The sequence below is a fragment of the Ailuropoda melanoleuca genome, chromosome 12 (assembly GCF_002007445.2).
Source record: "Ailuropoda melanoleuca isolate Jingjing chromosome 12, ASM200744v2, whole genome shotgun sequence".
Lineage (NCBI taxonomy): Eukaryota > Metazoa > Chordata > Mammalia > Carnivora > Ursidae > Ailuropoda > Ailuropoda melanoleuca.
The window spans coordinates 55,186,786-55,197,565 of record NC_048229.1 but is presented as its reverse complement, the minus strand read 5'-3'; the positions used below and the strand labels follow the sequence as shown (position 1 = coordinate 55,197,565).

Sequence of the window (10,780 nt, the reverse complement as noted above, 5' to 3'; positions counted from 1 at the left end):
CAGGGAGATTTGGGGGGAGCACAGGCCCACCACCGCTGAGGCAATGCCATGGCTATCCAGGGACACCTGTGCACCTGTGACCCGACCCCTCGCCTACACTCTTGCTGGATGACTCGGGCAAGCCCTTGCCTTTCTCTGCACTTTGGTTTTCTGTTGCCATGACCCAGACCATGACCTCCAAGCCCTTCCTTCTGAGGTCTCCCAGCCACCTCTAGAGTTACGACACCAGCAGTCTTCCTCCTCATGCTGTTTGTGAACCCAGGCGGCTGCTTTCAGGGCCCAGGAGGAGGCCCCACTCATCCCGAAGCCCCTCTATTTTCCACCCGGGATCTGTGCCAGCCTTGCTATGCCTTGCCTCTGGTGGAGTGCTGGTTTTGCCTCACCCTGCTCTCCAGACCCTGGAAATCACTGCCAAGACACTCCCCGGCTCGAAAGCCAGCAGTGGTTCCTTATTGCCTTCATTGCCTTCCTGGACTAGCCCCATCCAGCTTCTGCGCCCACCCAGCTCTGGAGGAGCTTGCCATTCCCACCCACCTCCCTGCTCTGTACCAGCTGGGACACACACATGTGCTGGGCAGGACCCCAGCCCTTCTCCATTCCTCGGGGCTCGGGGGGCAGCTCCAGTCCTGCTTCACCTGAGAAGGCTGCTCTGTCTCCAACTCCCCTATGAAACATTCCAGATGCTTCAGCTTTAGAAGCATGCCAGTCCCTGTGCAGCACCCCAGGCAGGGAGGAGGGCAGCAGGCCACCTCTCACCCCCACTCTGGGAGAGCCACACTCCATCCCCAGTGACATGTCTCTCCCCGAGGGGCTACTAACCCTGTGACCCGCGAGAGGACGGTAACGGGAACCCCAGATAGGATGTGACAGAAACTGAGTCGCACCGTGAAAAACTCATTTACTTTTCAGTATTTTTCAGTCCTGGTTGCATCCAGAAGCCTCCACTGAGAGCTAAATTTTCTCTAACTCCTCTCTCCCACTACCCTGTGTCTTTATTTTTTCATTCTTCAACCTTTTATTGGACGCAGAAAACTAGAGATCTGATTTTTAATGATTTTTTTACTGTAGAAAAATATACATAAAATTTACCATTTTAACCATTTTTTAAGTGTACAGTTCAGTGGCCTACATTCACATTGCTATGCAGCCATCGCCACCGTCCACCTCCAGAACTTTTCCACCTTCCCAGACGGAAACTCTGGCCCCATTAAGTAGCAACTTCCCTCCCCACCCCACCCCTCCCGACAGCCCCCGGCAGCCACCATTCCACTCCGTCTCTAAGAATTTGATCAGTTGGAACCTTATAGAAGTGGAATCACCCAATATTTGTCTTTCTGTGACTGGCTTATTTCACTTCGCATGGTTCAGCCTTTCCCTCCTTTTTAAGGCTGAATAATATTTCTTTGAATGTACAGCCAGACCAATTTCATTTATCCATTTGTGTAGCTTTTACCTTTTGGCTCCGGTGAAAGGTGTACAATTATGTCCCTATTTAACAAAGAGCAAGTTTCTAGCTAGCTCTAACTGCTGCTGTTTGTTTACATGGCATTTATTTTTATGATTTTCTTCTATCTAGGGCAACCAATGCCAATTTCCTACTTACCCTAAAATACCTGTACATCCTAAAACATGGAAATGATGCACAGGAAACATGCTAGGTGTTGATGGCAAAAAGTGCAGCAGGGGTACCAGACAGAACTGCTGGAATGTGGAAAATACCAACACAGTCCTCCATCGAAAACCCCACTGGGCTGAGCTGGGAAAGGAACCCTTCCGAGGTTCCTCGGAAGGCTGACACCAGTGGGCTGTCTGGGCGTGTGGGTTCAGGAACAGTGGTGACACTGGTAACATTGAGTCAGATCTGGGCTCTCAGACCTTCTGGCTTTGTGACCCCGGGACTGTCACTTGACTTCTGATTCTCGCTTTTCTCACTGAAAGCTGGTGGGGTAGCTGAAAACTGAGATAATTCCTATGAACTGCCAAGCCTCTGGTCTGTACCATCTTGGTTCCATGACTGGTGGGATCTCCCCCTCCTGCTGCAAGGGACATTCCTAGAACTGCTTCCTGTCTTAAGAGAAAGGGCCCAATTGTGACGTTCAAACTGGAGGTTAGGTTCACCACTGACTCCCCAACCTTCTCCAGCCCTCCAGCTGCCTCCAGAAGCTCTGGGAAAGAACCAGGGACTCTTGACCCATTGCTGTCCTTACCAGCCATGGGACTTTAGGTAAGTCTGAGCCAAAAGCCCCCCTGAGCCTTTCCTTAGCTTTAGAACGGGGAGTCCCCGTCCTCTGAGTCCTCAATATCTGCCTCTCATGGGCCCGAGGTACACAGAAAGCGAAGACCTCTCTTGCAATACTCAGAGCAGTTCCCTCTTCATCACATACCCCCACCCAAATGCGCCTCCATCAGATGCTATCAGGGTTTAACCATGCAAATAAGAAGCAAATAAACTGACAAGCGAACTGCAAATCTTGCAAAAAGTGTGGGGTTTCACGAAGCTGATGTGACACGATACAAACGAAGCCGCAGATGACCACAGAGGAAGAGAACATCACTTAGGGAGAAATGACCGAGCGCTTCCAGACAGAACTGCTTGACCACCAAAGGATTCCGAGTGACCCTTGCGCGTGACCCTCCAATAGATTTGCCAAAATGACCCTCTTTCTGTCAAGAGCCGATTCTTCCCTCTAACGTCTGCCCGGTTGCAATCACAATCTAATAAGTGCTAATCATGAGCTAAAGCTAATTTTTTTTTTCAGCACTTTTAGTTTCCTTTTCAAGGCAAAGTCTCAAGGCCGGGGACTCATGTGGTTCCGCTCACAATCTCTGTGAAGTTTTGGTTATCTTTTTAGAAGGATTCACCGCAGGGGCGCCTGGCTGTCTCTGGCGGTGGTCTGCGACTCTCAATCGCAGGGTCCTGAGTTCAAGCCGCACGGTGGGTGCGGAGCCTAGTTTAAAAAAAAAAAAAAAAAAAAAANATTCACCGCAGTCGCCTTGCAGATACCGGATCTGGCGAGGAAAGGCGCCCGACCCCCTCTCCCGCCCGCGGGCGGAGGAAGCCCCGCAGCCGCAGGGCGCACGCTAGAGCGCCGCACGGTAATTGCTTGGGGCCCGCCAGCCCGGCCCTGTCGCCGGCAGGAAGCACCGAGGCACCTCGGAGAAAAGCTCCGCCGGGCGGGCCAAGTGCCCCCACCACGCTTCTCGACACGCGTGAGGTGACTCTGGCGAACCCTTTTGTGGTACAAAGGGGAAACTGAGGCCCGGTGACGGGCAGAGCTTCGCTGCTCCGCGGCCGCCCGGCGGCAGAGCGGGCACTAGTAGGAGGCAGGTAACAAAAGTGAACACTCGGTCAGCGCGCCCCACGTGCGGAGCCCGGGACAGGCGGTGCCCACTTCTGCAGGGCGCCTAGTGCGTCGTTGGCGCTCGGGAAACCTGAGCCGGGAAAGCCGAACCCCGCGGGGCCCCCAGACCCTGCCTTCCGTCCCCCCACCCTCGGCCCCCAGCGGGGGTGGGGCCTCTGTCCGAGTCCCGCTTGCTCTCCAGCAGAGCCCTCCGTCCCGGCCCGCACGCCTCGCCCCCGAGTCAGGCCGGTGCTCCCACCCCAGCAACTCGGCGGGCCCGGGTCACACTGGGGCCGCCGCTGGCCGGGGCCCACCCCCCCCGCCCCGCCGTCTCCTCTCCCTCCCCTCCCCCCGGGAGGGAGGAGGAGACTCGGCGGCCCTCCCACGGCCCTCCAGGCGGCGGCCACAGCAAGCCCCGTGCCCGCTCCGCCCAGCCGCGGCGGGTCGGACGTCCGGAGCCCGCGGGTCCCCGGCCGAGGTGAGCGGGGGCGGCAGTGCAGGGGGCGGCAAGCCACTGCGTCCCGGGAACACCCTCCAGACGGCAAACCTTCCGCGGGAGAGAAGGGGTTAAGTTGGGGGCGTGCTGGAGGAGAGGGGCGCAGCGTCCGCAGCAACCCCCAAACTCCGAGCAGAACTTCTAGCCCCCTTTCCGGGCTCCCCCCACCTCCCGGGGCCCGGGACCTCGGGTGTGGAGGGGCTGCCGGGGTTTGGGGGGGAGGGCAGGGCCGCCTTCGGAATGCTGCGGGCCCGGACCGGACGGGAGGGGGGCGGCGGGCGGGGGCGGAATTTGGAACCCTCCCGGGGGACCCAACGTGGTCACCATGGCGAGTGCGGGATGGATGGGTGCACGAGCCAATCGGAGCACGGCGCCGCCGCCCCAGCCCGCGGTGGCCGCCAATGAGAGCCGCGCGGCGGGGTGGGCGGGACCGCGCCGCGCGGGGCCGAGAGCCCCTCTGCCCTCCGCCAGCCGCTAGAGGGAGCGGGGCGTCTGGGGAGGGGGCGAGGAAGTGAGGGCCGACGCGACTTCTGGCGTGGGAGGGCAGAAAGCGAATTTGTGGAAGGAGCTGGGGCAGTTAGAGCGATGGCTCAGTGCGAGGAGAATGGAGTGGGCCTCAGTTGCCTCACCGTTCTGATGGTGCCAATGGATGATAGCTGGCAAGTCCGTTCTCCGCCCGGGGCTCCTGCTTCTGTATCTTAAGTGTGGGTTGTACAGACCTGTATGAGGGTTGGGTTGGTTCGGGTTGCTTCAGGTTAGCACAGGGTCTGCCCACTTGTTGGACAGAGCTTTTAGGAATCTTGGTAGCGCCCCTCCCCATGGTACAGGCAAGGAAACAGGCCCAGACAGGGCAGAAAGTTGCAGATAATCACACAGCCTATCAGTGTCAGAGCAGGGACGGGTGGGATGTCCCTTCTACCAGAGAGAATAGTTCAAGTGCCTTCAAGGCACTCACTTTCTCCCATACCAGCCATGCCTGGCCACTTGGCCTGATGCCCGAGGACCCCGTCTTGTAAATGTTCCCAGGGGCATCATGCCCTTAAGGTGGACATAAACTTGGAAGGGGGGCATCCAATCCCAGCACTCCAGCCCCACCCCTCAGGTCACCCTCCCTTTGCTGCTGGTCCTCTGTGTGGATGTGGGCAAGCAGCTGCTCCACTGGGCCTACGTTGGCCCATTATGAAGAACGGAGTTCTGAATGTGACCTAGGACATCTTTGTGGCTCCTCAGTCTGAGATGGGGATACCTGGGACAGGCCAGAGGTGCCTACCCCGGCGGGGAGTCAGGTCTAGCCTGGAGGCCCTGCTTCCCTCCTTCCCTCCTTTCAGTCCTCTCCTGGTGATCCAGTGGCTAGAGCCCAGGCAGCAGGTCCGAGGGACAGGTGCCCACAGTTTGTGGGCTGACCAGCCTTGGACCCTGCATTTATCCAATCAGGCTGTCCTCTGCGGTTTCCTGCTGGGCTCTGCTCCCTGCCCACAGCCAGGCCTGTGGCCATAGGCAGCTCCAGAGCGCCACCTGAAAGGCTCTGGAAGGACAGGGGGGGTTCTGAGTTTGAGGGAAGAGTTGGGGCACCGGGCAACCCCCAAACCCCTCAGCTGGCCCCCATCCAGGCTTCAGCATTGCTCACTTCTCTCACTGGATATTGAGAGTCATCTAACATGCCAAGGACAAAACATAAAGCGCTTAGGCTACCGGTAAGAGGGCTGATCCCTGACCTGGCCATGAGATGACCTCTGACTTTGACCTTAGCCACAGATAGTTTCAGACACCTGCCTGCTTCGGAGCCTGGCCACAAAATAACTCCTTATCCTTAGGATACCTCAATCTTCCTTCTTCACTGGGGGACCCCTAACTGTCCATCTTCTATCCATCAGCCTAGAAAGCATTTATGCAGCATCTGCTGTATGCTGGGCCCTGTGCTAACAGCCAGAGAGACCAAGATTTCCTCGTGACTACTGCTGAAGAACAGGGAGGTGCCAGTGCTTTGGGAACACTCACTTACTCTGTGTGAAGTCAGAGAAGGCTTCCCAGAAGAGGGTCTTGAAGGATGTGTAGGAGTTTGCTGATGGAGAAGGAAGGAGGGAGAGACCATCTAAACAGTTCCACAAGCAGTGGGAAACAGTGGTCACTTTCTGTGGACAAGGTGGATGAGGGTCTAGCCTGCGGCAAGTATGGGATCAGAACATTCTAGTTTCTGTCCTAGAGTGGGCCAGCAGCTGCCTGGTGCAACAAGGATGGCTGTGGGACTGGGGTTCAAGAGCTCTGAGTCCCATTGTGGGGGACTGCCCGACTAAGGGTAGGCAAGGTCATGCTTTAGCCTTCTTCTAGCAACCCACCAGCCAGCTTTAAGCAAAGCCTGTATCCAAGGCCTGTCCTAGAAGCTGTGGGTGACACAAGTGTCCCACCTGGGTCAGGGAAGCATGTGTAGCAAGAGGAGAGGGCATCTGGCCAGATCTGGCCCCCGTGACAGTTTGTAGGGCTGTGCTCCCTGTGGAGCAGATCAAGGCATTTCCTGGAGGTGGTGGGGGTTTCAGAGTGGAGTGGAGAGGGGGTGGGCATTCCAAGTTGGGGGAACAGCCTGAGCAGAAACCCTGAGGATTAAAGCAGGAATAGACCCGTCTGGCTGGTGGGAGGCAGGAGAGGGGAGGGTGGGGTGGGGAAGGCTCTCTGGGGCCTGTGGTTGCTGATCCCTCCCCGACCTGCTTAGGGGGGTGGTAACACCCTAGGGGAATCAGGAGGCCACCCCACACACAAAAAACACACACCCTATGAGAAGAAGGCACTGAGCCCGGTGGGGAGAGGACGGGCAGGGAAGCCAGAGCCTGTCTCTGTAACTGTGAGCTGAACTTCTGTGTTGCAGGACTCTCAGTGAATGTGTCCGTTACTAGGGCTATGTGTGAGTGTGTGTCCCCAAGGCTGTGTTATGTGAGCGGGGTGGGAGCGGGGGTGAGGGGCCGCGTTTCTAGGCAGGGTCTGGCTGCCCTGAGTCTGTACGGGGTGCAGGGTTCCTGGTGTGCTGGGGAGTGGGCTTCTAGAGAAAACCAACTTTGGGACCTCCATACCTTCCGGCACGTGTGCACACACAGCCTCCCGGGGACACTGGGCTTGCAAGAGGAAAGGCAGGAGGGCTGTCCAGAGCTCCGCTTTCCCCCTTGCTCCCCTCCCTCCTTCCCCAGCCCTCAGGAGGGACTGGGCCAGGCCGCTGGGAAGGGCAACAGGAGCTGAGTCTGGAGCCCACCCCTGCCTTTAGCGTGGGCGCCTGGAAGCCATTAGGGGCCTGGGTGGCGCCTGCCCTGCCCCTGCAGGACAGGCTGGAGATTCCTGGAAGGAGCCCGCCCCCACCCGGCTGAGCCCCATGCCAGGCCTGGCGGCTCCCAGAGGCAGAGAGGATATGGCAGTGGCCCCCTCCCTGCCACCCTCTCTGTTTAGGGGAGGCCGGGAGGGCCAAGCAGACAGAGCCTGAAGGACCTTCCCACCACTCCCCATAACCAGCGCAGCTGTGGCGGGTGCGGGGCTGGCACTGGGATTTCCTGCCTCCTCCCCTCCCCCTCAGGCGCTCACATTGTTTTTCTTTTCCAAGAGGTCTCCTCATGGAGCTGGGCCAGGAAAATGGGGAGAGGAGGAGTGTGAGTGCCTGTTTGCGTGTGTGTGTCCGTGTTTGTCTCAGGGCTGAGTGTCTGCATGTGTCTGTGTATCCGTCTGTGGGCCGGGCCGCGTGTGTCTTGGGCTGCATCTGTGACTGTCCGTCTCCAGGTGAGCATCTCTGCGCATCCATACCGCTGTCTGCGTGTGGTCCGTCCCGATGGACGTGTGCCTGCCCGTGTCTTTGTATCTGTGCTTACATGTGTGGGATTGCCTGTGTGTCTGCAGATGTGCGCGGGTGTGCAAAGATGTCTGTGAATGCAGATGGCGTCTGGGCCAGCCACCTCATCGCACAGGTGGGGAGACTGAGTCAGAAGGCATGCAGCCTGTCAGGGAGTCAGTGTTATACGGGGAACTGGAACCTACCTCTGTGGGGCCGTGTCTGGGTGTGGGACTTTGTCTCTGAGGGTGTCATTAGTGTTGAGACATACATGTTTGTACGTATGAAACTCTGGATGGTGACAAGGCATAACCAAATACTCAAGTGTTCCCAGCTTGGACTATTAAAATGCAAATTTCCAGCCCCATGCCTACTGACCATGAGTCCTGGGGGGGGGCGGTGCCCAGGAACTGCATTTTAAACAAGTGTCCACGTGACTCTGAAGGCCCCTTGATCAAGCGCACTGGTCTCCCTCACCCCTACCCCACCCTCATTCTACAGGTGGAGAAACTGAGGCCCAGAAAAGGGGCAATGACTTACATGAGGTTGCTGACTGAGCTGAGCCTAGAACTGATGCCTGGTGGAGGCAAACAGACAATTAATAAACAACAAACAGACTAGAGAGATACAGTAGGATCGCTGGACAGCACTGAGACGCTAATGGTCCCGATGCCTGTCCACATGGTGGGAAAACCTGCCGTGCCTGCTTGGACAGGGGACAACAAGATAGGCAGTGGAGGTGCCCTGGGTTGGCGTTGCCCAGAGAGAGGACAGGAGAGGGGCTGGGGCGCCGAAGGCATTGGCCAGGGCGAGGTTAGGGCCTTGGAACTGGAGCTGGGCAGGGGGAGAGAGGCTGGGGTGGGCCTCGGGGACAGTGAACAGGTGGTGGGAGCGGGGGCTGTAGCTCCTTTTGGGATTGAAGAAGTTTTGGAGTTGGACTCCTAGAGAGCATGAGCTAGGACTTGCCGCTAAAGAGCCGTCACTGCGATCGCTGACAACGAAGGGTGTGGCTGCTGGCATGATCAGGTTGGCATTTTTAAAAACTCCCTCTGGCTGCTGCTGTTCAGAATGGATTTGAAGGAGGCACAGCTTCCCCGGGGACAGGGCAGGGAGGTACTGGCTGCAGTGGCCCAGGTGGGAGGCGATGGCGGTGGCCTTGACAGGTGAGTGGCAGTGTAGGAGGAGGGCGGATAGCTCCCTGTGTTGTGTGGCAGACAGACAGACAGGACTTGGAGGTGGCAGGGAGTGCGGTGCAGGGAGAAAGCAGATTCCAGAACGTCCTCCACAGCATGAAGGAGTAAGGAAGTGCTCTTCTCCCAGTGGGGGCATCCAGAAGGAGGAGCTGCTGGGGAGGGAATGGAAGTGAGTTCCAGTTTGACCAGGCTGAGTCTGAGTTATCTGAGGAACACGCTGATGGAGGCGTGGTTGGGGGGGTGGGGGTTTCTGGAGCTCAGCCTGGGCTGGAGAGAGGGAGAGCCCTTCCAGCCTCTTAGGGGCAGAGAGGAGGGGGCCATGGGCCTTGGGGCAAGACCTGGAGGGCCTGCCCATCTGATGGCTTCCCTTTTCGCTGTGAACTCTGCCATTAGACCACCTGCTGAGAGTGAGGGGTTAGAGGTAGGAGGACCGTGGGGAGGGGACAGAGCTGGTTGGCCCAGCAGTGTTGGGAGCAGCCAGTGTTGAGGCACTTGGCTGTGGTGCTGGTGAGAGCCGCACCAGCGCACCAGCGGTGCACTACAGAGGGAGAGCTGGCCCTTGGGGCAGAGGGGCCTGGGGGGAGGATCTGTGGGACTGGCCCAGCTGAATGGGGAAGGGAGAGCATGATGTTCCAAGGGGCTGCTGGTGAGGGTCAGTGCAAGACCACCATGGAGAGGGTGACAGGTTGGGGACAGAGAGGAGAAGGACATGGGTCTCACTTCTTTTAAAGTGATGTGGCCCAGAATAAGAGAGCCCGGCAGTGGGACCTCTCACCAGGCTGCACCCCAACCATCTGGACTCCGGCTTATATCCATCCTCACACCAGAGCTTGTGTTGCCTTCACCACACCCTTCCCAGTGTTTGCATTTGGGCTCCTAGATACTGTACCTGGAGTCAAATCTGGGCTTGAACCTTTCCGAGCCTCCCTTTTCCTCTGGGGTAAATGGGAGCCATTTCCCTTGCGTCTACTGAGAGGAATAAATGAGATAGTTCACATCAGACTGTGGGCATGGCGCCTGGCCTTAGTCGGACCTCCACAAGTGTCACTGCCATTGGCATCATATGCTGGGATGGAAACGGTGGCCAAGAGCCAGCCCCAGTCCTCAGCAAACTCACCGCCTGGGGTGAGGATGGGGCACAGGCGGGGGCACAGATGAATGGTAGGCGAGGTTGGTTACGCTAGTGATGGAGACACAGGCAGGGCAGGCCACCTGGCCTGATGTGGTCCTACAGGACTTCTAGGAGGAGGTGATAACTCAGATAAATGTTAAGGCTGAGAAGAGTTAGCCCAGTGCGGGGAGAGGCAGGGAGGGGAGTCCTGGCAGCAATGCCAGCGTGCAAGCATGTTGCACTTGGGGTGGAGATGGGGAGTAGTACAAGTCATTCACTGGGTGACATGGGACTTGAAGGTCAGGGATGCCAGATCAAGGCTTCAGATCCGCTGCCGTGGGTGCAGGGTGAAGGGACTGCAGGGGGGTGTCTGGAGGCCAGCGAGGAAGCGGTTACAGGCCACGCTCACCGCTACAGCCTCACTGGGGCTTTCCTGGGGCAGACAGCTTCTCTCCTCCTGCTTGTGCCCAGCCGTTTCCGCTGCCCGTTTTCCGTTTTGCCCTTCCCATGCCTGAGCTTATGGGTATGGACAGATGGGGGCCACGGCCTACTAATGCTTGTGTTCTCCCACAGGTCCAAGGAGGAGGAGGCATCCCCCACCCAGAGACCCGGAGAGCGGTGGAGAGCGGTTGCCGTCATGCACAGGGGGATCGCGTCCTCCGGGCATCCCCGGTGCCGCCCCTGAGTCCCGCCCCGAGTTGGAACCGAGGGCTCGCCCGCACGGCCGCACCATGAGCCACGGGCCCAGCCCCCGACTGGCCGAGTCCCCGCAGCTGTCCAAGGGCAGCCTGCTGACCATCCTGGGCAGCCCGTCGCCGGAGCGCATGGGGCCGGCCG

At 58.3% G+C, this 10,780-nt stretch overlaps 1 protein-coding gene across 1 annotated transcript; it reads left to right on the top strand.

Annotated features, from left to right (window-relative positions):
- The first annotated feature begins 2,565 nt into the window (after nt 1–2,565).
- LOC117795244 (translation initiation factor IF-2-like) lies at nt 2,566–10,774 on the top strand. The gene is made up of 3 exons (XM_034639027.1): nt 2,566–2,614; nt 3,329–3,819; nt 10,517–10,774. The coding sequence occupies exons 1-3, from the start codon at nt 2,566–2,568 to the stop codon at nt 10,676–10,678; spliced, it is 702 nt and encodes a 233-aa protein (XP_034494918.1). The 3' UTR covers nt 10,679–10,774.
- Nucleotides 10,775–10,780: the final 6 nt, after the last annotated feature.

Bases quoted from the DNA above. Each gene is read 5' to 3' on its own strand.
- LOC117795244 (XM_034639027.1), top strand. From the start codon at position 2,566: ATGACCGAGCGCTTCCAGACAGAACTGCTTGACCACCAAAGGATTCCG. The intron at 2,615-3,328 runs GTGACCCTTGCG...AGTAGGAGGCAG, and splicing joins TGACCACCAAAGGATTCCGA to GTAACAAAAGTGAACACTCG. The intron at 3,820-10,516 runs GTGAGCGGGGGC...GTTCTCCCACAG, and splicing joins CCCGCGGGTCCCCGGCCGAG to GTCCAAGGAGGAGGAGGCAT.